At 45.0% G+C, this 27,800-nt stretch overlaps 1 protein-coding gene across 2 annotated transcripts in view; it reads right to left on the bottom strand.

The window, feature by feature from the left end:
* IQSEC3 (IQ motif and Sec7 domain ArfGEF 3) overlaps nucleotides 1–25,595 on the bottom strand; it is a 100,840-nt gene extending 75,245 nt beyond the window's left edge. For both annotated transcript variants that reach the window (XM_039869162.1, XM_039869163.1), the window contains exon 1: nucleotides 24,936–25,595. In XM_039869162.1, coding sequence (XP_039725096.1) covers nucleotides 24,936–25,489 — 554 coding nt within the window. In that variant the 5' untranslated portion in view covers nucleotides 25,490–25,595. The remainder of the gene's footprint in view (nucleotides 1–24,935) is intronic.
* Between the last annotated feature and the right edge of the window lie 2,205 nt (nucleotides 25,596–27,800).

Genomic DNA, 27,800 nt, shown 5'->3' with positions numbered 1-27,800 from the left:
ACAGAATGAAAGGCAACTGATGAAATGGGAGAAAATATTTGCAAACTGTATGTCAGATGAGAGAGGTTAATTTCTAAAATATATAAGGAACTCTTGTAACTCGATAGCAAAAAAACTAACTCAATTAAAAATGAACTAAAAGACTTGAATAAACATTTCTCCAAAAAAGACATACAAAGGGTCAAGAGGTATACGAAAAGATACTCAAAGTCACTACTCATCAAGGCAATGCAAATCAAAACCATAATGAGATATCACCTCACACCTGTTAGGATTGCTATTAGAAAAAAAAAGACAACCAAGTGTTGATAAGGATGTGGAGAAATTGGAACCCTTGTACTCTGTTGATGAGAATGCAAAATGGTGCTATGGAAAACAGTATGGACGTTTCCCAAAAATTAAAAATAGAACTATCATGTGATCCAGAAATCCCACTTCAGGCTTTTTATCCAAAAGAATTGCAATTGGGATCTCGAAGAGCTATTAGCACCCCAATATCATTGCTGCACTGTTTACAATAGCCAAGATTCATAAACAATTTAAATGTTTATTGATGGACAAATGAATAAAAAAATGTATACGCATGCAATGAAGTGTTATTTACCCTTTAAAAAGAAAGAAATCCTGCAATATGTCACCATGTGGATGAGATCTGAAGACATCCTAAGCAAAATAATCTAAATGGAATACTATTCAGTAATAAAAAGGAATGAGCTTGCTCATACATGCACCAACATGGATGAATTTCAAAAGCGTTATACTAAGTGAGGGAAGCTAGACACAAAAGTCTTCACACTGTATGATTCCATTTATGTGACATTCTAGCAAAGGCAAAACTATAGTGACAGAAAGCAAATCAGCCATAAGGGAGGGGAGAGGTTAAACTACAAAAGGGAACAAGGGATCATTTAGGGTCATGGAAACTTTCTATAGCTTGATTGAGATCGTGGTTACACAACTGTAGACATTTGTGAAAACTTAAACCATACACTTAAAATGGGTGAACCTTATTATACGTAAATGTACCTTAATACTTTTAAAAGATCCAAATCTTTCTCTTTTCACTTCTTGGTATTTCATCGAGAGGATTTAATTGCTTTTCTAACTTCCCTCCTCCCATTACCCCTAGATCACCTAATTATTAACCCCCACACCAAGCAGCAGGGAAAAACCACTGTATTTTCCCTTCCTTTCAACTGCTAGATTGTATTTTCAGAGACCAGATGGCTCATGACTGAGCCAAAGGAGTCCAGGGGGCCAGAAACTAGGACAATGAGAAAATCAGGGGTGGGGATGTTTGAATGGGGAAAATTTTGGACCTGGGCCTAGGGGCTGAGAGTCCCTGGGAAGTGCAGTAGTAACAGTGCTGAGCAGCAGATGGAGACCCAGCCCCCACTCCACTACTGCTGGCCCTTAGGAGGGTCAGTCATGGTAAACGAAGCTCTTATTCCTGCCTGATTTACTCACTGAGTTGTGGGGATTCAGTAAGACTTTGAATGTGAAACTGCTTTGGGAGAAACGTGATAAACCCTGCACAGATGCAAAATCTTATAATGACTATTATTAATATTATTAGTCTTTGCCACCAAGGAACTCAGCAACCACAGCTCTGTTGCAAGCAGAGACCTCCCAGGATGCCATCTTGACTTCCTTGTCCATAGTCCCCCAGCCCCTCCTCCAGGCTTGGGAGCTATGGGAGTAGATTTCCCTTGCTCATTGGTAGAATCTGCCACTGCACGGTCTTCCACAGAAAGTTCTGGAAAGCTCTTAATAAGACAAGTGGTTACAGATGTTCCAGCAGTCAGGAGCAAAAGGCTATAGAAAATACTGCCCTGGTGGCATCCAGGTCAGGGAAGGACAACCAGCTTCACCATTCATTGTCCAGTCCTGACAAAGTCTCAGATCTCTGTGTGGACCTCCCATTGGCCAGGTTTGCTTCTCTTTCATTCTCTGCTCACTTTTCTTTGAGAGAGTTTTAAAGATCATCTAGTCCATGCCCCCGCAGCCAAGGAATAGAAGGTTACAGAGTTCTAGAGTTGCCTGCCTCTTCTTTTCCCTGATAACACATTGCAAACTCTTCAGAGGTTCAATTTAAGAAAATGAGCTTGGTCTTGCAGTAACCTTGTTTCTCTCTTGTGTTCTAAGGAGGCTCAGCACCCCATCAGCTGCCTCAGGGGTTACGCTGAGATCAGAGGAAAGTAAAGAAAGCAGAGCATAGGACCTTACACCTCAATCAACTGCAGCTCTGATTTGGGCTCTTTTACATATGAGGAATGCCCATTAGGTTTAATATGGGGGGATTTTTTTCTTGTTTTGGAAAACAGCTGGGAAAGCATTCTTCTAACCCAAAGCCCTACTACTGCAACTACTGAAGCTCGTATGATTCCATCCATTCATAACTCTTCTTGGAGAGGAACTGCTTGCCGCTCTCCTTGCAATGGCCCTTCCTGCCTCTCCCTTTCTTACTGCCTGGAGAAAGACTTCATGAGTAATCCTACCTAACTCCTCTGTACAAACTTTGCCTTGGATTCCTCATCTGTAAAATGGGATTAATAACAGAACTTTTTTAAAGTTGTTTTGAGGATGAAATGAGTTAAAACATGTAAAGCATTTAATAGAACTTGGCATATAGTAAGTACTTAATAGGTGTCAGCTATTATTAATATGTCCTATTTCTGCCACCCTTTCCTATGTCCCTTTTATCTCAGGGAAAAGAGGTCCCCTCCTCTTCAAGTACCATCCAGTCTCTACAGCTCTTTGTCCTCTGCTCCATCCTAGGCCAGTCTTCGATGCTGTTATTTTCATTGGCCTTTTCTCTTCAGCATATAAACATGCTCAAATCTCTCATCCTGAAAACATTTCTTCTCCTACAACTCCTCTCCCTTTCCTTCTACAGCCAGTCTTCCAGGAAGAGTGGTCTGCTTGATCTCCTGCCAACTTGCTGGAATGACGTTTTTCCTCTAGACCTCCAAAGAGGAACTCTCATCAAGGATCTGGTTGCCCAATCCAGTGGGAATTCTCAGTTCCTAAGTGACTTTTCTGCAGTATTCGTTGGCTAAACCCTCCTTCTTGAAACACCCTCCTCCCTCAACTTCCAAGGAAGTCGTCTGCCTGCCCTTCCCACAATAACTACTTTGTTTTCATGGTAATAGGGGGAAACCAGCCACCATGCTGGGAGGAGTCCATGGAGAGAACCATGTGGGAAGGAATCAACAACCACCACCAGCTCACCAGCCCTTTGATGATCATCTTGAAATTGAATCTTCTAGCCTTAGTCAAGCCTTTCCAACTGATGCCATGTGGGCAGAAAGGAGCTGTCCTTCACAAGCAGATTTCTGAGCAAACAGATGCTATTGTTGTGTAAGATTCAGTGTGGTTATAAGACACTAAGTTTGAAGTGGTTTATCATAGCAGATTATGGTTGTTGGACTCTCTGTCTCCTCACTGGACTCTAAGCTGCTTCGAGGAGAGACCACATCTCTGCCTCTGACATTGATTGGATTAATATAGCACTTCCACACTCATTAGCCCTGTGAGGTGGGCACTATTGTTGCCATTATTCCCATTTTACAGATAAGAAAACTGGCACTGAGAGAAAGGAAGTGTCATGTACTTATATGCAGATTTTGCAAATTTCCTATTCCATTTAAACTGCAAAGAGTGGACCCCATCCCCCTGTCGCATTTCCTTAGAAAGGCATCAAGGCGCCCTCTCCCTAACAGAAAAGATCGTCATTCCTCCTTACTCAGTGTCTCCCCATAGAGCTCAGAAGACAATGAACACTCCATAACTTCTTGCTTGTCCATTTATTTATTGAGCACTTATTGCCTGCCAGGAACTTGACATGTAGTAACTATAAAACAACAGACTAAAGAGGTGGATATTACCATCCCCATTTTACAGATGAGCAGAGAATTATAGTAACAAGGTCTAAGTCACACTGCTAGGAAGAGGCTGAGGTAGGACTTGAACCCAGGCCTTGCCCCAGCTCCCACATTATGCTACTGCCACAGAAAAGGCTGTGGTGTACAAACGACCAAACAGGAGGCCTGGGTTCAAATTCTAGAGAGACATCTAGCTGTGTGGTTTAGGGATAGTCACTTGAGCCTTCTGAGCTTGTTCCTTGTCTGTGAAATCCATTACCTAACCGGTTACTTTGAGTTGTCGTAAGAGGTAACCAGCATGAAAGCTCTTTGTAGATGATGCGTGGTACAGGCAGCATGGGATGGCTGTTACTGCCATGGCCTCCTAACTGCAACTCCTTAGCCCAGACTCCCCCCCGCCTCCCAGCCCATCTCATGCACCACCCTCATGCCCTTCTGAAAATGTGATTTTGTTTCATGGAGGTGGCAGGCCCAGGGGGATGATCTTGCCATTTATATCTGTGTGACTTTGGGAAAGTTCCTCAACCACTCTGAGCACTTCACTTACCTCTCAAATAGGCATGATTGTAGTACCTCACTGGATAGTTGAAGAATTAAATGAGAAAATACACCTTAGGAGTTCAGCCCACAGCCTACAATATTATATAATAAATGGTAGTCACTCCATTCTTGTATTAGTTGCTGTATTTCCCAAATGGCAAACTCCACATCTTGTGTGTCTCTGTATTCCCATGCACAAGCCTGCCACCGATTATTTGTTCAACATCTGCTGAACTGGTAGCAGAGTGAATTCCTTTTTAAACTTTCACTTATGCAACAGTGTTATCAACTATGGACACCAAAGTTTTACATTAGATTCTCAGACTTTTCATCTTATATCTGAAAGTCTGTAACCTTTCACCAACCTCTATTCCACCACCTCTCAGGCCCTGGCAACCAATTTTCTACTCTCGATTTCTGAGTTTGGCTTTTTTTTCCTTTAGATTCCACATATAAGTGATATCAAGCAGTACTTGTCTCTGTCTGGCTTAGTTCACTTAGCATAATGCCCTCACGGTCCCTCTATGTTATCACAAATGGCAAGATTTCTTTCTTTCTTGTGGCTGGACCATATTCCATTGTATTTGCGTGTATATTGTATGGGAGTGTATATATATCTCACATTTTTTTTTATTCATTCATCTGCGAACACTTAGGTTGTTTCCATGATGTCTTGGCTATTGTGAATAACACTGCAATGAACATGGGAGTGCAGATATCTCTTTGAGATCTTGTTTTCACTTCCTTTGATATCCAGAAGTAGGATCGCTAGATCATTTGGTCGTTCTATTTTTAAAATTTTTGAGGAAACTTCATACCATTTTCCACAGTGGATGCCCAATTTACATTCCCACCAACAGTGCACAAGGGTTCTCTTTTCTCCACATTCTCACCAACACGTTATTTCTTTTCTTTTTGATAATAGCTATTCTAACAGGTATGAGATGATAACTCATTGTGGTTTTGACTTGCATTTTCCTATGATTAGTGATGTTGAGCAACTTTTTCTGTACCTATTGGCCATCTGTATGTCTGTTGAAAGATGTCTATTCAGTTCTTGCCTGTTTTTTAATCGAGTTGTTTCTTGCTAACGAGTTGTCTGAGTTCTTTATATATTTTGGATGTTAACCTCTTATTAGATACATGATTTGCAAATATTTTCTCCCATTCCATCGGTTGCCTTTTCATTTTGTTGATAATTTCCTTTGCTGTGAAGAAGTTTAAGTTTTAAGTTTAACGTAGTCCTACTTGTTTGTTTTTGCTTTTGTTGCCTAGTGCATTCCTTATCACATTTACCACAGTGGTGGGCATGCAATGCAGCTGTCTCTTCCTCCCACTACAGCACTTCACAGTTTAGACAGCATTTTCTCACACATCTTCTTTTAATCTTTGTAGGACCTTATGAGTTATACCTAGTTATTCCCCTTTGCAGATGGGGAACAGAGTTATGACCTGGTTTTTCTGAGGTCCAACAGCTGGTAAGGGGTGGAATCAGTATTGTGCTGAGGTCCTCTGGTCCTAGGCGGGCCCCTGCATGGAGCAGCAAGTGAGGCACAAATACTCGAAGAAGGAATTTCATTGAGGCCCTTTCTCCAACCATAAAAGATAGCATAATTCTACAGAAAGCCAGCAGCTATAGGTCTGGACTCTCGGACAGATTACCTGAACTTCTTCATCCTCAGTTTCCCCAGCTGTGAAGGGGTGGTCATAAAAGAATTGACCTCATAGAATTGTTGTGAAGGTCAAACAAGATAACCCATGTCATGCTTAGTATACAATGCTTAGCATGTAGCAGGAGCAGAGAACATCTGTGTCTGGACCATGCACTGATATAGGCAGGGTACAGGAAGTCCAGCATTCCAAGTCCAGTTTTGCCACTTACCCGTTATCAGCTTGACCTGCCTGAGCCTTAGTTTCCTTCTCTGTAAAATAGGCTACCGAAAGCATCTACCTCAAAGTGTGATTGTGAGGATTAAATAAGCAAATATATCTAAAGTGTTGAGAACTGTACCTGGCCCATTTGGTACGCCTCTGCTGCTCCTAGACCTGAAGTTCCTTACCCTCAGCCCTGGAACTGAAAACTCAAAAGCTTCAAAACAATGTTATGGGGGTGGCGTAGCTTCTATCTACATCTGAATTTTATGATTAGGAAATTGACTAAAGTGGATGGAAGCTTTAACAGGAGACCCATGGCTGTGCCAGTCTCCAGATCTCCAGATTCTGCCCATCTTTCAGGGCCCAGCACCAAAAACATTTCCCCTCCAAAGTCTTCCCTAGCTGGTGCTTATGCCCAGCCCACCTCCATTCCTGCTGGCCTCAACCTCTGCCCCTGCCTGGGCTGGAAGCACTCACCTCTGGACTACCACAGTAGCAGGCTGCAGCATCGATTTTTTTCCACGTTGCATTGTCAATGTCTATATACATGTTGCATCTCCCTATACTAGAGTGAGTTTTCTGGGACAGGGCCACGACTATAACCAATTCCTGTATGCATCCAGTACAGGATATAGCCTGGCTCGTGGCATATAGTAGATATCATCTGTTGACTCAATGTGTGAATAAGTCTCTATTACTGAGGACACTAGAGAGAAAAAGGGAATTAAATGTATGCATACATGAAATGTGCACATGTACAGAAACAAAAGCCAAGTATATACCACAGAGACACCATCATCATCATGTGTGTGAAGCAGTGTGCAAAGCCCTTTCCATACACTCCTTCATTTTAATCCTTATTTGACAGATGAGGAGGCTCAGAGAGACTAAGATAATTGCTTCCTATTACACAGCCTTGGTATCAACCTGGCAGTCTTGGGGAGGCTTAACTCAGACCGGGAAACTCAGCCTATAACTTGAGTGTGCCAAGAGGCCCCAAGTTCTTCCTCCTCCTCCACACTCACCACCCCAGCCCAGCCCTAGAACTGTCAGGTTTCCTCTCAGTCCCAGAGCTGCACGCTGCCTTCTCTTCTTCCTGCCCAGCTGGGTGGTACTGCCACCAACCCCAGAGCCATTCAGTTGCCTAGCTCAAAGTCTATTTGTTTGAAGTTCAGCCACCTTTGTAAGGAGCCAGGAGGGTGCCCAGCGCCAGACAGGGCATCTCAGTGTGAATGACAAAGCTGGGAGCTTGGCTACACCTTGCTAGCTTTCCTCACAACAGATCTCTTTATTACCTGGCAGACGGGTGCCTGGCTGCTGGGCAAAGCCAGCTTGGGAGGACGGATCAAGGCCATCCAGCCCATGCCAGACTCAGAGGTTGCTTTGTGCCATGTCTACCTCATAACGCCAGAGCAGCACGCCCACATGGCGTAACTCATCCACCCATAATCATTCGTAAGCATGACTTGTTTTTCCAGGAATAGTGAAGATAAATCCCAATCAATAATAATGACTGTATTTGTGTAGTGGTTCTGATTATGAAACACTTCTGAATACCCTAAGAATAATCCCAGTAGATAATGGTAACAGTAATAATATTATATGTTATAATTATAACAACAATTAATGTTAATATTAATGCCATTTGACTGATTAGGAAACTAAGACTAAGAGAAGTCTGTCGACCTTCTGAGAACTCACCGCTGAGATTCGAGCCCCATGCCCTTCCACTGCTGTATGCTGCCCCTAGGACCCACTCTCACGACACTGCTCAACCCCATGGCAGGCATCTGCAGGGGAAGCAGCCACTGGGCTATGAATGGAAGAGTCTTGAGTTTGTCTCCATAGCACAGGCAGACTCTTGGAGTTAAACAGAAACATAAAACCTCATCCAGCCAATCCTCAGTCCCACAGCTTCAATCGATGTCCTAGCCACCTGTTCATGTGTACGCACCCAACTCACATATCTACAGAAACACCTGCTGCTACTGGTAAACCAGCTACGCACTAACACTCAACATACGTTTATACACCTGCTTGGGTATGCAGATTCATACGCACAAACATACACACACATCCTCTGATGCACACACACATACACACTCATTAACATATGCACTTTGCTTCATGAATATATCTAGAACTCTCAAAAAAATACACACATAGGTCCTAAATATACAGTTGTCTCTTTGTATCCTGGGGGATTGGTTCCAGGACACCCTATAGATACCAAAATCTTTGAATGCTCAAGTCATTTATATAAATGGCGCGGTCTTTGCATATAACCTACACACATCCTCCTGTTTACTTTAAATCATCTCTAGATTACTTATAATACCTAATGCAATGTAAATGCTATGTAAATAGTTGTTACACTGTATTGTTTAGGGAATAATGGCAAGGAAAAAAGTCTCTACACATTCAGTACAGACATAACCATGTAACGGGTCTAACTACATCTACACATCAGCAACAATGTAAATTTTTTTCAGCAAATATTTTGATCCACAGTCAGTTGAAGAGCCCACAGATACAGTGGGCTGACTGTATTACCAGTCTCACATTCAATTTAAACTCCCCAAACCTATGCACACATGTGCATGAATACACACACACTCACTCTTGTATATGCAGATCTACATATACATATTTTCACATAAAATTCTGCATGTGCAGGTGTGTGTGTACACATACACACTCAGGATTGAGTCCGTGTGGGCCACAAGGACATGCAAATCATCCATCTTGTGGCTACATGCGGATGGCATTCTGCCAGTCCTCTAGCCCAGTCCTGCATGACGCTACAGAAATGAGTGGGCCAAGGGCCAAGTTCAGAGCTGCAGCAACATGAACGACTGTCACATGGGCATGATTCCTTCAGCCTTTCTGTCCCTGAACATTGATCCATGTTCTGGATCAGAACTTACCTAAGGGGAGCACTTCCTATACCAGAAGAGACCCTCCTAGGGTGAGGATAGCTCTGTCAGGTATAAGAGGCTAAAGCTTGTACATACATGAATCTTGAAGATTCTACTTTAGCTGTGTAATGTTGGGTGAGATACCTTAAACCACAGTTACCGCATCTGTGAAATATGGATAATAATACCTTCCTATTAAGACTGTGGATAAAATGAGGTAATAAACGTACATAAATGCCTAGCAGAAATTAGTACATGGATACTGAAAGATTGAATAAATGAATATCGAATGATTGCAAGTTGCACTCCGTACTGAACTGCCCTCCCTCTTCTGCCTTTTGAACCCCATTTTCTGTAATCCTGGGCCACATAGCTCCCTGATTCGAAGTCCTCACCCCCACAACTTCTCATTATTATGCTATTATTTCTCCCAATTAAGAACAATTTTCAGTCTTGAACCTACTTCCTTCTCCAACTATTGCCTCGTTTCTTTACTCCTCTTTGTAGCAAAACTTATCAAAGAGTTTTCTATACTCACTTCCTACAATTCCTCTCATTCAGTCATCTTTTAAATATTTTATTAGGGAAATTTCAAACATATATTTTGCCAATCTTCTACCCCCAACTTTTTTTGCTGGATTATTTTAAAGCATACCGCAGAAACATCATTTCACCCAGAATGTACCTCTAACAGGTAAGAACTTTAAAAAGATACATCAGTATCATTATTACATCTAACTAAATTAACGATAATTCTCTAATATCAGCTAATACGTCATCTGTATTCAAATTTCCCTGATTGCCTTAAAAATGTGCCTTTTTCAGTTGCTTTGTCTGAATCAAGACCTAATCAAGACCACATATTACATTTGGTTGATCTGTATCTTAAGTCTCTTCTCCCTTCTCTCTTAAACTCATACTAATGAAGCTCCCATACCCATTACTCTACCAAAGCCACACTTTTCAAGGTCACCAATTACTTCGGTGTTGTTAAAGCCAGTGGACAGTTATTCCTCTCCTGCCTGCTTCAGCGTTTGACTTTATGTTCCTGCCCTCCTCGCTGAAACACCTCTTTGTTAGAACACCAGAATGGTCCTCCAGCTTTTCCCCTGCCCCTCTGGGTGGTTCCCTCTCAGCTTCCATCCACACCTCTTGAAAGCGATGTGCTCTAAGGCTCCATCCTTGCTCCTCTTCAGCCGTCTTTATTCGCTCCTAGGTGCTGCCATCCAGTTTCAAGGCTTTAAAAGCTATCCCAGAGTTATAACTCTAGTCCCTTCCAAAGCCTACTGATCATATCTCCATTTGAATGAATGGCTAACAGTCATCTCAACCTTAACAAGTCTAAAAAATCCACTCCTCATCCCCTCACCCCAGACTTACCCTCTCATCTTTCCAGTAATTTGGCTCAAATTCTTGGACTCGCTCTCACTTCGTCTTTCTCTCACACCCCACATTAATCTCCCAGGAGGTACTGTTGCTTTGACTGCTCATCCCCTTTGGCTGCTGCTTCCATCTCTTACCTGGACTTTGCAACACCCTTCTACCTGATCTCGATGTTTCTAGCTTTCTTCCACCTTCACTCTATTCTCGATTCAGACTCAACCAAGCAGCTGAAGTTCCCTGTAAGCATTCTCTGCTCAAAACCATCCAATTGTTCCGTTTTTCTTCAGTAATAGCCAAACTCTTTACAACAGACTCCAAGGCCCTACAGTGTTTCTCAACAAGAATCAATGGTATTTGGGGTAGGAAAATTCTTCATTGTTGGGACTGTCCTGTGTACTATAGGACATAGCCCTTTCCCCCCCAATGCCAGTAGGGCAACATTTTCCCTTCTCGTGTCTGGTATTGTTTGACTATAGCATCTTGGTCCGCAAGCATTTTCACCACAAACATTTTTGCCATGTAACTAATTGGTCATAAGGCAATTCTGCTGTAAAAAAGATAAAGTCACAACAAACAAAAGAGGAAAATTACAAATGAATAACAAAATTAAAAAGACTTTATTGTGAAATACAAAACATTTGAATATATTTAAAATGTGTACAGATTCATGGCAATACTGAGCAAATAACTGATTTTGTTTTGTGGATTGTACCTAAGCACTTGTCTTTGTTCTATAGGAAATGTGGGTTCAACTCTGTGTCCTCACAGAGGCCCCTTGGAGCCTCTCTTTCTCTTCTTAATGTAGTGTTTTTCAAAATGAGAAACCAACTAACTTGTGGGGCAAAATGGTCATCTGAAAGAAATGCTAACTATTTTAAGACCACACTATTTAACTATTTTCTCCACCACTTCATCAATGAAGAGATGAAACTAAACTGACACTAAAAAAAAAAAATTAAAACAACAACAACAACAAAAAAAACAACAACAAAAACTATCAACTAGTTATTTTATCTCTTTTACAGCAAAAATACCTTATGGCCAATTAGTTATGGGGCAAAAAATGTTTGCAGCAAAGATGTCTATGGCAAAGATGCTACCACAAAAGTACCTAGAACCTCCCCTTCACCCTGCCAGCCATGAGGACAACTAAAATGTCCCCACACACTTCCAAACACTGCCTGGTGGATTTGGAAATCTCAGCTGAGAATCTCTTACAAGATTGCTGCTGCACCTCTGCATTCTCCCTTCACCCTACATCCCACTGACAGCTCTGATTTGACCTCAGACTACTCTCCCTGCACTCCCCTCAATGGGCCTCAGCGCTGGCTGTTGCCTCTGCCAGGAATGCCTTCCAAGTCTCCTTGCAGAGAACTCCCTTCCCCAGGTCTTCCCAGGGCACGCTGTTTGAAGCTGCAAATCTCTTTACTCCAAGGCCCCCTTCTCTGTTTTATTTTTCTCCCACTTATCCCATCAGATGTACTATATGTCTTAATTATTAATCTTGTTTATTTTTTTTCTGTAAGCTTCATGAAGGGATTTGGGAGTTTGGGGTTCACTGCTGTACCCCAGTGCCTGGAACAGTAACTGGTACACAGTAGACAATTAATAAATATTTGTTAAGTGAAAGAAAAGATATAGATGCCATGAATATAAACTTACATAGAGAAGAAAACAAGCACTTTTAAGTCACAGGAATAAAGAATTAATTTCGTACTTAGCAAGGAATGGAGCATGCTCAGCCTAGGGTGATAAGTAGTGGAAGAGGCTATGAGAACCTCAATTTATTTCTCAGATCACTTCAGGAATATTTCCTGAAGGAGATGGGGTTTTAGGACTCATCCCCAGCTAGTTTTGAACCAGATCATAATACCCTGGCAGCTCCCCTAACCCCATGGAACAAAAGTGAGCCATGCTAGAAGGGTGTTGAAGTTTTCAGGCTGGGAAATGTGCTGGATCAATCTTATTTCTACCACAATTTACCAATACCTGTAGAAGACTACTGGAGCAAGTCAGCACCTGCAGGACCACGTTCAATGGAGCCCTTAGATAATGTCTGCCCACTCCCAGCCCTGGATCCTCAGAAAAGTCCATCCCAAATGATTATACAGAGATAGGCTATCCAGAGCTTGCCTTCTAAAATCTCAGCAGAGAAGAAGAAAAGACCTAGAGTCACAGCCACACGTACAATGGAATACTATACAGCTATTAAAAACAATGAGATAATTATTTTTATACTGAAGATGGAGGGATCACCAAATAGATTATTAGGAGAAAAAAAGCAAGGTGCAAAACAGTGTATAATATACTACCCTTTGTGTAAAAACATATGTGTGTGTGTATGTGTGTATACAGAGACACACACACTTGAATGTACATAGAATTCCCTGTTAAGATACATGAGAAATTGGTAACAGTGATTGCTGATGGGGTGGAAATGGGGGTGAGTGGGTTGGAAATAGGGGTGGGGAGACATTTTTCATTGGAAGTTCTTGCATCTTTTAAATGTTGTACTATGTCAATATATTACCTATGTACTATGTCGATATATTACCTATTTGAAAAGAGTAAATTGAATTAAACAAAGAACAACCAAATTGACAAAATGAAAACCAACAGGGCCATGTGAACAGTTCATCATTTTCAGTGTTAAAACAAAAGCCACCTGCATTACAAGTGGCCTGAAGTTGGAGGACAGAGCCCTTCAAGTAGAAAGAGCCCAGGGGCTTTAGCTCATCTGTCCTGTCTGTGGCCAGGGCTGAGAAAGCCAAGGGGTTCCTAAGTAACACCCAGAGACAGGCAGGGTCAGAATTTGCTTGGTTGGGGCAGAGGGTTGGGAGAGAGGGCCCTGGCCATACTCCCTGCACTCCAGGGCTCACTCCTGGATCCTGTTCTAGGGGAGCAGTGATGGGATGAGGCACAGCGACCCACAAAGCCACATAGAATAGGAAGTGGAAGGCTTAGGAGAGATCCCCTGAAAGAAAAGACTAGGAGTGTGGGAGATAGTGGACAGGAAGGCCAGGAAGGGAAGTATGACTATCTGCAAATATTTGAGGGGCTGCCCGAAGAGCAAAGGAGTCCTGTTCTGAGCCATCAGGAAGACACAGGAAGGCAAGGAAGTGCATTCTACCTTCAAAAGGCACTTTCTGGCCCAGTTCTTGCCAGAAGGTTCCCAAAATAGCAACGACTCTGAGTTCTCTCTGTGTACCAAGCACTTCACTTGCTCGGTATATTGGCATCACCTCTTAATTTTCACAGCAATCCTATAAGGTTAGTACTAATTGCGTTCCCATTTTATAGATAAGAAAACCAAGAATGTCACTGCTCAAGATGACAGGGGAAATACATGGCCAAGACAGGATTCAATCCCAGTGACACACTCTGAACTATTATTATGCTTCAACACAGGTTGGCTCAAACTTCTAAGACTATGCAATCCTATTAAATACAAATAGAAAGACGGGAAGGCTAAAGTAGAGCTGGGCTTCTCTTGTGGAGGTGTCTTGGGGACAAAGAAGGCTAAGGGAGGTGGGTGCTGAGTAGGAGTTGGACCTCAGTGACACCACCCTGATCCCTGACCCTCTTAGCCAAAACCCCACCACCACCACCACCACCACCACCTTCTCCCCTTGTTCTTCAAAGGGAATCCACTCACAGCAGCCTGGGCTGGCACCTACGGAGGTCGGGGAAAGCAGCCCACATCAGCCCAGAGGGCCCTCACCCGGAGCGTAGGGTGAGCGGGTCGTTCGTTGTCTTGGGTACGGGATGCTGCCAGAGTGCTGAAGGGCGGCGGCAAGAGCCACAGGGCTGGCTGATGACACAGCACGGAACCCCCTCCCCTCGTTTCTGGGCAAAGGCGGGAGGCTGCAGCGGCGCCGGGGTGCTCTCAGACGCCGTGGGCGGGCAGGCGGCGTGCGCGCCAGAATGAGCCGCGAGGCCGCGGGGGCGGGGAAGACCGAGGGAAATAGCTAGACTCGGGAGACGGACGGGGCGCTGGGGCCCGGGAGCACGCGTGGGGGCCGGGGGCACGCGGCCTCTTCCTCTCCCTCTCGCCCACGCAGGGTCCCCGCAGCCTGAACGCCCAGGTGTGGCGCGAGGCGCGGACCGCGCCAAGCCTGTGCAGCCCGAGCGAGTGACTCAGCACTGCCTCGCCGGGTGTGGGTGCAGGGGCGCGTGCGCTGGGTGGCGGGGGCGCGCGGCTTTCCCGCGCTGGGGCCCGCCCCGCGGGGATGCGCGGAGGGGCGCGTGGGCCGGGAGATTCCATCCTGCTTGTCAGCAGCTCGCCGGCCTGCCCACACAGCCGCAAGGCTGACTCCGCGCTCCCTCCCCACCAAGAAGCCCCCGGGGAGGCGGCGGGAGGAGGAAGGGCTTTCCCCAGGCTTTACGAACGAGTCTGGGGTCAAAGGGTAGGGACGGGGACCCGAGGGAAGGAGGAGGCTGGATCCTCGACTCTGCCTTCCAGCTACTCCCGGATTTTCCGCATTAATGGCCGGAGGGAACCGAGTGGAAATTCCTGGGGTATCTAAAGCTGGAAACCCCTGCAGAATTCGCATCATCTTTCTCGGACCTGCAGGGCAGCGTCGCCCTACACTGAGCCCACAGGAGTCCGTTTCCCTTTTTTTGAAAGGGAGAATGAATTCAGTCTTCTTCGGTCCCCAAGCCTGAGCTCCCTTCTTAAAACCCTTATTTTCACCTCTAAGCTAGGTCCTTCGTGCTGCAGCAACCTTTTAACAGCTCTCTTTGCCACTAACTTGGTGAGCTGAGGGGAGAGAGAGGCAAAAAGTGATTGTCCCCATTGGCCCAGAGAAAGGGAGGGGTTTGCTCCAAGCTTACACTTGGGGTCTGTGAGGGTGGGCACAGGACTCAGGAGTCCAGCTACTTAGAATGATAGGATCCCCAACGAGTGCCTTACCTGCCTGTGGAATTCCCTTTGGCCTTCATGATAGGCTCTTATGAGTTAAGTAGCTCCAAGAATGTCAAAGATGCAAATGTGCCAGTTTGGAAGCATCTAGGGCTTCTATTTGAAAAGACCAGGCTGTGCACGGGAATCACCGAAACTAGGATTCCCAACTGCTTTGTAGAGTTTTTGTTGCTGTTGCTGTTTTTAAATAATCATTGTGTTAAGTTGATGTGTTGAGCGAAAATTGTGGTAGATTGGAATTATTTATCAAGGAAGAAATTGTAGAATTCCCTTGCTTCTCTGCCTGTGGGTGCATTTCTGATTGGAAGCAGGGAGTCAACTGGCTTGACCTGATGTATCCAAAGCCGTGAGAGGTCATGTTCCAGGCCCTGGCCACTGCTGGGCCAAGTCAGGTTCAGGGAAGCACCACACTGCAGCTTTCCATGCATCTCCCTGCTGCCGGGTACCTGAGCTTCCAAACATATCGGCTCTACATAGGGTCCCAGGTGCCCGACCCTGCACCCACCCACCCTCCCCCAGGCAGCCTTCTTCCTAGAAGCTCACAGCCTCCAGAGACCTGGTCTCCTTGCTTGAGACAGAGTGAGGAATAGAAAGCCTAGAATGTAGGTATTGCAGACTACCCCATTTTACAGAGGGGAAGACGCAGGTGGAATCGGCCAGCCAAGAGAGATGAAACAAGCCATGCTGAGAAAGAAAAAGGAACCCCGAGTCCCGACAGGGTGACAGACCAAAGTGTCATGGGGAGGCAGGAGGAAGGACTATGCTGAGCTTTGCTGTGAGGCCCACAACATCTTTTGCATGGTATGAGTTGTCATCCATCTCCCCCACCTCAAGTCAATAACATACTCACTCATGTGCAGCTGTACCCACTCAGTCCCACATCCACATCCACACCATACACACACCTACTCACCCTCCTGTCAGTGTCCTAACATTTCTCTGAACAGAGCTGGCACTGCCTGGTGGAGAAATAGGAAGAGAAGGCCTGGAGCTTGGTTGTCGGTTCCTGTTTTATCTCCAGGCCAGATGATGACCCCAGAATCCTGCTCTCTCTCCTCTATCTCTTTGTACCTGGAGACATGACCACAGTTTAGGCTTGCTTTCCCTCCCATCCTCATAGACCCATTGCACATTTCTAGTTCAACCTCTGACAAAGCTGTGTGTGTGTGTGTGTGTGTGAGAGAGAGAGAGAGAGAGAGAGAGAGAGAGAGAAAGATAAAACACTCAAAGTGCTTTTTTGCTTTTTCATGCTTAATAACGCAGCTTCCCAGGCTGAGACTGATCTGGGCACATAGGGAGAGGATAGGGTTGGGGTAGGATCTTTAATTGGGAGGAGCACCCATGTTCCCCTAACTCCCCAACTAGCATTAAAAGCTGAGCCTCTGATCCAGCTTTTTTCATCCATGCTCAGCTACAGAAACTGTGCTGTCGAGCCTAAGCACAACCTACTTACCTGGTGGGGCCTCCCTGTAGCTGACATGTTCTTCAGCCCTGACACAATACCCTCCTCTCCCTCCACCCAGATGAGCTTACCTGGGCTCTACATACTAAGAGTTTATTCGTTCAAGCAGTATTTATCAAGTACCTCCTAGATGTTGAGTTAGCCTCTCTCATCCCCTATCCTCTTCAGGCGCATGCACCACCAACCTCTACTGCCTGCTAGCCCTTCCTGCCCACATCTTCCTGCCCCATAGCAAACCCCAACAGAATTGTGTGAAATTTTGCCATCCAAAAAATTACTTTAAAATCCTAGAAAGGGTCAAAGGAGCTTACTAAGCACCAGGATTCTCTTTCAATTCCTGTCTTATGACTTTTACACATGAAACTCATTGGGAAAGTATCCCAGATAATTACTCTTCCAATACAAGCCTATGTGGGAGTGCCCTGGATCCCTCCCCTTTGCTTGCCAGGACCAGGCAAGGCAGTTCCAATCCTTTGCAAAGTATAGCAGAAATAAAGATCATTTAGGGTCTTCTCCTCCAGGTGCCCTTCAACTCCTAATGAGCATCCTGCCCTGGCCCTTAGTCAACATGGCATCCTCCTCCTTTATCAAACCTGCTCTGGGACATGGCTGAAACAAACTCTTTCATGCTGAAGTGTAAAAGGCTAATATAGCTAAATGTGTTGTTTTTCTCCTGTCCTGGGATAATTAGCATTTTAACAAGAGGATAACTTTGAAGTACCCAAAGGATTCCCTAATTGTAGAATATCTGGCATAGGCAAGATGTTCTGGAAGGCAGAGAGACCTCCCTGGATCCCCTAAACCCCCATAACTAGCTGCACGTTTGGCCCTGCACACCAATGGAGCAGTCCCGACTGGTTCTTTTAGTTCTTCACTGTATACTGTCAAGAGGCCTGGATGAAGAGTTTGAGTTCTAGTTCTGCCACTAGTTACTTTGGAAGCACCAGCCACTTCTGTCTCAGGCCATAGTTTTCACATTTGCCAATTGCCAAATGAGAAGTTTGGACCAAATAAATTGCCTTTTACAGGACTTTTCCAGGTCTCATATTTGCCCAACTCCCCAGAGGGACAGGGGAACTCTAGTCCATCTCCTAAAGCCCTCTAGCCCCTGCAGCTGTGCGAGGGAATAGCCTGATGCCAGCACAGAAAGTGGGCAGGGACTTGGACAGGCCTGCATGCCCTCTGTCCACAGTAGCCTGCCCTTCCGCAGGGGATGAGAGGTACCACTCAGCGCATACACCATTCTTGCAGAGTTACATAACCCTCCCGGATGGGATATTCCAAACAAAGAGCAACAGCAAAACAGCTCATCATACCTACCACCCCACCTGGTGTCCACACACACACACACACACACACACACACACACACAGAACAGTCTTTGCCTATGGTGGCTTCACAGCCATAACCACCTGAGAGAAATTTTTAGAAGCCCACCACCTTTTCTTTTCCATTTGTTTTGTTTTTCCTAGAAGGTATTTCATCTAAGAAAGTCCTTATGAAAAGAAACTCTTTTCTTCTCTAAGCTTGACCAGAAAAAGCAGAATCTTCCCCTAAAGCCCTTCCCCAATCACCACCAAAAAACACACAACAACACATCAGATCTCTCCTTTTTTTGGTCCCTCTCTCTTCTTTCTAGCTTTCTGACCTCAGAGTCCTGCAGGTGTACCCTTCCAACCCGAGGATGAAAGAATTTGAAGTGGATTTAGCTTTCATTCGTTCCAACCGGGAGGCATTCTCCTGGTTCTGGCTTCATTCCTCCCATCCTCCCCTTTTGTCCTTGTCAAGTCTATATACTAGATGAGACTATAGTTTCTCTATTTAAAAAATGTGGGAGATCATTCTTATCACTAAGGGGCACTGGGTGATAACTCAGATTCTTTTGCTGTCCTTAAGAAAAGTGCAAAAAATCATAAAATGCAACAGATCAGATTTAAGTAGGACTTAAGGAAACATTTCCCAGCCAGTGAGTTGTGAGCCCTCCCCACAGATCACTAAGGATGGTGGATTCATCCTGCCTGGCTGTATTTCAGTATAAGCTTCACATTCGTGTACCTGGAATAGCTTAGATACACATTGTCCAGAGGAAGGCGGGCGGATGAGAAAAAGCACACGTAGAAAGCTGGCCTGGAAGAAGAGAAGAAATCCTGAATCTAGCTTCCAGTCTATTGCTGTAGTCTGACTGTGGATGAGACCTGGGCCCTTGTTTCTCTATCCGTAGAAATACTACAATGTATTCAGCACTTACTATATGCCCAAAACAGTACTAAGCAAATTATACTATTTAACTTTTAAACTTTACAACATCCTTTCAAAGTACATATTATTTCATATTTTGTAAATGAAAAAACAGAGGCTCCAAGAAGGCAAATAATGAATGTAAGGTCTCATGCTGGTAGGTGGTAGAGCAAGATTCATACCCAGCAATGCCTTGCACCAAAGCCCAGGTTTTTAACCACCTAGACTGTGAAAATTCTGTGATTCTATGGTTTCCTTAAATTCCTTTCAGCCTGAAAAAATCTAATTTCTCTCTCATTCTATTCTTGATCCTGTTTTGTTTGTTTGTTAATTTCCTCATTGCTTGAAATGAAGACGACTACCCTTTTTCTCCGTGGAAACAAGAAACCCTTTGCAGCCTATGTGGGAACTTGCACTTTGTGCTTTTTCAGAAGCAAAGGAAGAAGGAGCTGCAGTGGCCCAAGCCTCAGAAATCCTGCCAGATGGCCTTGTATTTGGGGAATCTGCCAGGTGCAATGAGAGTATCCCCAAGACCTTTTACTATGAAACCTTTTACTAAGTGGCTACTGCCCTGTATTCAAGGTCATTGAATGTATGCTTGGGCCCCAATGAAAAAATGTTTAGGCTCCCAACAAAGCCAGTGTACCTAAAATTTTTTGCATGGGATTTAAATTCAGGATCTGAGTCTCTTTCCACACCATGGGTGGAGCTTTTTGTACCAGCTCTCCTCTCCTTTTTCATATCACTTTCTCTTTCATTGGCTCGCTATCCAGACTTGATCCCATCTGCCTTTTTCATGAGTGACCTTTGAAACTCAGGCTGCACAGATATTTGCTGAATCAGCAGGACCATATCTGCTCCTCTTGCTTGGTTTCAGGACAATGGGAAAATATTCCAGGATACCTTTGTGATATTCTATGGTGTTACTATGTAGGCCTGGGAGGGCTCTGGAGTAAGAAAGGAGAGAGCAGGGGTGCAGCAAGGCAAAGGGGGCTGGTGAGGAGGAGGAAATCCATTGACATTTCCTAGAAGCCAGGGGTGACTTGTATCTCTTGAATTGTGTTATTGTGGGGTGAAAGGGAGGGAAGAACAACAGTGTGGGCCCTTGGAAAGGCAGGGAACAGCAAATCTTTACAAGTGCTCACTCCATGCCAGCTTCCAGGTGAGCAAAAATACACACACTCCCTCTTCTCAGTGAGCCTTCATTCTGTCCCTATTTCCAGCTTACTACTAGGAGTCTTCTCCTTACTGGGGATAGGGGAAGAGAAGGATAGGCAGGTTGGTGAGGAATGGCCATAATGCAGTTTCTTAAGCAACCAGATCTTTTAGGCACAAGGTAGACAAGAACGCTGAGGTGCTGAGGCTCTCCTTACCCTATTGATAGGATTTTGGCTGGTGGGATAGGATCAGGATAGTGGGGGACTGTACTGTCAGAGGATGGGATGACATCCACAAGCAATACAGATATCTCTGTGCACCGAATCTTCGGGCTCTTTCTCTTATCCAGCTATCCTCAACTCTTCCTGTTCCTGATATAAATCCTTGACTCCAACCAATAAAATCTTCTCTCTGGGCTCTGAATACAATTTGTATGCCCATCCTTTTCACCCCACTCTGTTCTGATAGAGGGTAGCTCTACGCAACTACAATCTGCTTACACTCGCTTAAATGTTTCTAGATATGTGTTTCCTGTATGTTGTTCTGGGAATGTTTGCTTCTTTCCTATCTTTCCACAGCACAGAGTGCAGGGATTTGAATGGACTAGACACTTGATACAACAGAGTTGACTCATTGACAGACCTTCCTACTCTTTTAATAGCTCCCAGGGTGGCCCAGTCATCAGTTCCTCCAAGAAGAGATATCTACTCCAATCAGCATCTTAGATAACAGGGTGAAAAACACATCCAATGATCTTCTAGCCATATTCTGGCTTCCAGTCACTGTGAAACTATGGAGCTCAAATTATGTCCTAAGATTTATTTTATGCTGAAAGAACGGGAATAGAGAGGTGGAGACGTTCACATGCAGCTTAAGTAGAAGCAAAGGATAGAAAGAAGAAAATATGGGGAAAAGAAAGTGTGTGAGGGAAGGGAAGAAAGGGGTAAGAGAGAAGGAAGGAAAAAGAGAACGTGGGAAAATAGTGAGGAAGAGAATGTGTATAGAAGGAAGACAAGGGATGAAAGAAGAGAAAAGAGGACAGGAACTACTGAGCCATTCAGACTTCATGGCCACTTGGAGGTGAGGAGTTTGGGGTAGGAGCTGAATTTGAATTATAATGCAAGAACCTTACCCAGCTTCCAGTAATCCTCTGCCCATGAGCTTGGGGAAATAAGGAAGCCCTGGTATCCATGGTTGGGTGGGTGGGCAAACATGTGCTCAAACAGAGACTGTGTGGTCGCACTGAAGCAAGTACCTTCAGGTAGGATCATATACTCCCATGGCAGGTCAGATTGAAGCTCTGGCTCTAGCCAGGAAAGGGATAATCAATTCTGTAGATGCTGTGAGCCTTGATTGAAAAAATAAAGAGGACGAAGCTGCGATTCCTGCTTTCATTAGGAGGCAAAAGCAGTGGGGGCTGGAGCTTAGCAAAAGCTATGAAGCGTGCAGAAAAAGAATTTTAAGAATTTGAGCATCTTTTTTTTTTCCATGATATCTCTGCACTCACCCATCTTCACATCATTGCTTCCTTGGCCTGACCTCCAAGGCCACTACTTTTCTATCTCCCTCAGCCGAAGGAGAAAGAGAAGCCAGCCTGCATATCAATGCAGGTCTGATGACAATTAAACAATCCATTATTTCCCAATCCCAGGTTCCTCAGGGCTCTTGCCTTTCCTGGATTTGGGCAAGAAGAGTTCTGGGAATAAGAGATAAACTGTGTGATGAGATAATGCATCTAACAGTGCCTGGCCCTGGTAACCCTCACTCACCTCTCAGCAACCTCATCAGGGCCACATTCTCACTATAATGAGGCCAGAGAAGGGAGAGTGAGAAGTGAGAAAAGATTTCAGTGAAATTACAATCCAAAGTCGCCTTTCTGCCATCTCTTCCTCCTACTTCAGCACCCCAGTAGAGAACTGACTCATTAGGGTCCTCACCAGGAGAAACGCTAGGGAGAGGGCTGCTGGTTCTGCTCTTCTCCTCACCGCGCCCTGTCCATGGAGATTTCTCCCTGCTTGCTGGCTTCATCTAGGCTTGCACCATTGAGAGGTATGGGCAGAGGAGGACAGACATACAAAATGGGGGTCACTGGTAGAGAGCAGGGTGGGGCCAAACATGCAAAGATAATTCCTTCCTGAGGTTCTGTGGGGGAAACTTAGGTTGAAGTTAGGCAAAACAGTAGGGGAAATGAGTGGTCCAAAAGGCACAAAAGGCACTCATCAAACCAAGATGCCCATGATTTCACATCTAAGGGGAGAGAGAGCTGCAGGAAGGAAGTGAGGCATGCATGTTCATTCTCAAGCTCTCTAAGTCTCTAGGTGTTCAGACTTGAGGAGCAAGAGAAAAAGCTTGAGTATCTGGAGAAATGAAAGAGCTACTAATATTAACCTCTTAGTGTCTGGCACAACTTCCTAAGTGAGAGATTTTCAACAACTTCCACTCTCTTCTACCATTCTAATTATTACTTATTTTTGTTCTGCTCTCTTGGGAAGCAGAAGCAGGACAAGGGAAAAGGAAAGGTAACAGTTCCTCTTTGATTTTGCCATATGAGGCTGGATAGGAATCCAGGTGATTCCTAAATCCCTGAATTATCAGCAAGAGCACCTGGCAGGAGAGTTTGGGCTGTCTAACCCACTTGGGGGGCCACAGCAAAGTTCTTATCCAAGAAAAATGATCTTTTCTCAACCCTTCTTGTCCACACAGTCCCCTACAGGGATGCAAGGAAAGCAGGGTACAGCGGAAGAGAAGGAGATGCTAAAGGGCATGAGGAAAGGAATGAGGTGAAGAACTGTCATTACCAGGAAGCTGTGGCTACCCCCAGGGAAGTGGAGTGGAATCGTTCTTGTCTCATTATGTAGAAAAAGCCACATTATATCTTGAGCCTTTTGATGAGCTATGGGCATGAGGGAAAACTGTGACTTTCTGTTTTTCATGCTAGATAAGGAAAGAAAATAGTGAAACTGGAGGAAGGGCGAATGGGCCATTGAGGGAGCTGAGGAAGAAAACTGTGTCTTCCCGGTAATGAATCAAATGCTTTAGGTCTGCCCTGTAAGATCATCCTAAATCTTTCTCCTTAAGATCCCATGGTTAAGGTCAAATCTAGCCTGTGAGCTAACATGTCCTGACCAAACTTCTCTAACCCTACAGTGGATGTGAGAAGAAAACGAGTTTTTAAGAAATACATCAAATCTTCACAAATATCCCCAGACCTAGAGCATGCCAAGACTGAATGAAGATGAGATTTTTGGCTTTCCTCTCTCCCCCTCCACTCCACAACCCACTTCTTTAAGCATCATCATTGTCAGGGTTGGGTGCTGACCAGGTGCTGATTTCCCCTGAGCTGTTCTCCATCACCTGTCTAATCAGAGAAAGGAAGTTAACATGATCACAGCCTTCCCAATACAGAGGAGAGAATATTCTAGTCCCTTTCATCTCTTCTCATATTCCTAGTTTATGGATATTGGGAATAAAGAAAGAGCTTGAGGTCCTGGAGTCCCTCATGGGCGGTTAATGAGCATGTTTCTCTCAGGACCCAACATAAGATTCCAGTTATCACTCAATAATGAAAGGGAAACAATGTTTGCAGTTACCAGCCATAATGGAGAGATTTAAACAGGAATTACATTCAAATACCAACTCTGTTTGCCAACTGTCTCTCTCATCATTGTTCCCTTTCCATGACTGCCAACCACCCTGCACAGAAACCCTCCTTGAGTCAGAAGAAAAAGCTATAACCAGACTGAGTGCTCACACTATCACTGAGTCCTCCACTGGCTTGGTAGGTTGTTACCTTGCATCCCTTCGGTTCTGTGCAGATTCATAAGAAAGGTGCCTACTCAGGTCAGAGCAGAGTAAGCTTCCCTAAATGAGCCACTCTTGGCTTTGACTCCCACTGCATCAGTTAAAGAGCCAGCTTGTTCTCTGGAAAGTGCTTTCTCCCACCCTTCATCTTCCTCTGCATTCACTGCCCCCCCCCAACTTCTTACATCTTTCTTCTTTTTCAGCCTTATCCTCTGCCTCTTGAATTCCTTGAGATCCCAATTCTACTCTTCCTGGACCCTAGCCCTTTTAAAGCTCTTTACATGTCTCTTTGCCTCTGTCTTTTTCATGTCTCGCTCTCTATTCAAATAATTTTACTACTCAAACTCCTGTTCAAATTTTCCCTAACTTAAAAACATTTTTTCAACAGTTCTCTTTTCTTCAGTTTAATATTCACCCCAACTTCCTCCAAATCTTATCTCCTTTAAAAAATGCCAGTTTCTAATATCCTCAATCACTTAAATCTCACTTCTTTCCTCCTTTACCCCTAATGATGGTCTCGATACTCCCTTTTGCTCCAACACCCCCCAAAACCTCTCAAACACTGATATGATTTCCTCCTTTCTTCCAGATCTCCTTGACACACTTATAACCCCAAGAATCTTCTCATCCCTCCACTCCACATTATCCTAGTCCTTCAGACTCTTAGGTGCACTCGATTTTCCCCTCATGTCCTCATACTCATTTGCTTTCCTTTCTCCCACCGCAGCAGTCCCCATCCCCTCTTCTCCACTCACTCAGGTCTCCTGCTCAGGACGCCCTTGCTGAGGGCAGCGGGGGATTTGTGCTGAAGGAGGGTTCCAGCGGCAGCGCAACAACTCGGAGGACGCTCCTTCTCCTTGTCGGCGACGGCTCCAGGAGCCACCGGGTGCTGGTGGGGCGACTGGGGTGCGTGAGCCCTGGTACTGGGGCCCGGCTGGGGCTGCACCAGGAGCTGTCCCTGGTGCTGAAGCTGCGGTTGCTCCGACGCGGGCTGTGGCGAGGCGGACAGGAGCTGTCCGTGGTTCTGGAGCTGTTCGTGGGCCCCGGAGGCGGAGGTGGCAGCAGTGGCTGGGGTAGCCGGCAGCGGGGCTGGCGACGGGGGGATGAGCCCCGGCGGAGGCTGGGCTTGCAGAAGCTGCTGATGCTCCCACAGGCTGCGGTTCTCGGCGCTTAGCTCGTCTAGCCGCCGCTCCAACTCGTCGATGCGCTGGCGCTGTGTGTGGATAAGGCTCTGCTGGTTCTGCACGATGGCCGTGAGCTCCTTGAGGTAGAGCACGGCACGCACCGGATTCTCCAGCAGGCTCTCCATGCCGCTCGCCGCCGCCTGCGCCCTGCCTGTGCTTCGGCGGGCGACAGGGAGCGCGCGGGCGCGCGGGAGCGAAGCAGCCCCAGCGATCCGCTCGCTTCCCTCTTCAGCGGGCCCAGCTTCCCTCACCGCCGCCGGCGCCGCGTCACCGCCACACATTCACACACGCACCGAGGGGCGGGGCCGCGGCGCCAGGCCCACCCTCCCACCTCCAGGCTTCGTCCTCCCACCTCCAGGCTTCCCGACGAGTCTCGTCTTCCTGCAGGGCTGACAAGAGAGGAGAGAGTGGGTAGGTGAGCAGGATAAACGAAGGAGAGCTGAGATTGATGACATAAATCTGGAGAGAAAAGGAAAGCGGAAGAGGCGGAAGTAGAGGTACTAGGAAAGTGCGGTGGGACAGGTAGGAGAAGAGAAGCCGATAAGGAAAGAGGAAAAAAAGGAGAGACTGAGAGTACGAGGACGTTCAGAAAAATTGACAGTGGCAAAAGGAGAGAAAGCTGTATTTAAAAAGAGGAAGTTATGGGACTCCGAAAGGGACACGAGTTCTTTTCCCTATGTCCAGCTATCTCAGAGGCTAGGGATCCATCTTAAAGACCCCCTGAGGAGAGACCACAATTACTTCTTTTGTACTCAACAATCTATTCTTCTGGGGAATTTCCTGGAACAGTATAAGAGATATTATAGAATACCTAGTCCTACTCCTTCGTTCAGCCAACGGGAAACTTTGAATAGGAAGGTTGTTTATGCTGGGTTTTCTCTGGGAATTAGAGCTCAGGACAGTTTGGGCCACAGGAACCCAGAATAAATAAACCAGGCCTTCTAGAAGCTTCTGAAGGGATCATTCTATTTGAAAAGCATTTATAAAATACATACTACTGACACACTCCAAGCTAGATGGTGTTAAGGATGACTAAGATGGAATCTTTGGCTTCCTGAAGCTTATGATTAAGTAGGTGAAATAGGTAATAAATATTTAATTTCAATCTATAGTGATGGTTGTAAGTGATGAGATAGGGATATGCTCAGTGTGCTATAAGAGCCCAACAGCTTGGGCATCTGAGGAGGCTTATTGGAGAAAATAACACTTGAAGCGGGAAGGATTTTCTGGAAAGGGAGAACAGCATAAGCAAAAGCTCAGAGATATGAATCAGCATGGACTAAGTCATTCATTAATTTCTACAATAAATCTATGTAAAACACCCACCAAGTACTATGTACTAGGGAGTATGCAGGCTACCTAGCATAGATAATAAGTTATAGTTTCTATAATCAACAGATTACAAGTTACTAGATATGGTGTGTACATGAATAAACTAAAATACAAATCAAAATTTCTGTAAGACCTCTTCAAAGCAAGTGCCATAGGAGTTTCACAGAGGGAAAGGTTTTGTTAGAGTGGTTTTGTTTAATTTAATTTAGGAGAGAAATGACCCTTTCCTCTGGGCTATAAGTGCTCTTCGTATATCTATTGTTGTACTGTTCCATTCTCCACACAGGTGGTCCCTCAGGCTCTCTGGCAACCTGCTGTTCCCCCGGGGTAAGCATATCTATGAATACCATGTGTTCAGTGAGTTGGGCCAGCCAAGCCCATCTGGTGCCAGACTTGAATGACCTTATGGAAAGGGATCTGTGCTCTGCAAATATATTGATTTCTCTGCACTTGTTATATATTTTTATTTTGCTTTTCTTCCATTTATTTTCCTAGCAAACTTCCTTTTGTAAAGAATGAGTGAAGAAATCTTATCCACAGCTGAGCCAACAGTTGGGAGAACAGAGCACCCAGGAGGACACTTTTGTAGCAATCAGTGTTCTAGCTAAACAGTGGAGGTTGGGGGATAAAATCAGAGCACACAAAAATTTAAACACTTTTCTTCTGAATTCTCTTTGCTTGTCTGGCTGATTTGTTGTCCAAGAGTTGGACACTCATAGAAACCAATACTATTTCTGTAAGTGAAACAACCTGCAACGTAATTATCCATGGGGCTTGTTTAAAATGCAGATTTTTGTGGCCCCATATAAGCCCTGCTCTGATGGAATCACTAGGAATGGGGCCCAAATATTTTCATTTTTTAACTTTTTTCTTTTATTTAAAAGATCAACTTTATTGAATTACAATTTACATGCAATAATATGCACCCACTCTGAGTGAACAGTTCAGTGAATTTTGACAAATATACACACCCATGTAGTCAAAATTTCCATCACTTCAAAAAATAACCTTTTGCCTTTTTGCAGCCCATTACTCTCACCCTCAGCCCCAGTCAACTGCTGATCTGCTTTCTGTTGAGATAAATTAGTTTTGCCTTTTCTAGTA

Source organism: Pteropus medius, unplaced genomic scaffold (genome assembly GCF_902729225.1).
Source record: "Pteropus medius unplaced genomic scaffold, Ma_sr-lr_union100, whole genome shotgun sequence".
Classification (NCBI taxonomy): domain Eukaryota; kingdom Metazoa; phylum Chordata; class Mammalia; order Chiroptera; family Pteropodidae; genus Pteropus; species Pteropus medius.
This window is presented reverse-complemented; position numbering and strand designations above follow the sequence as displayed.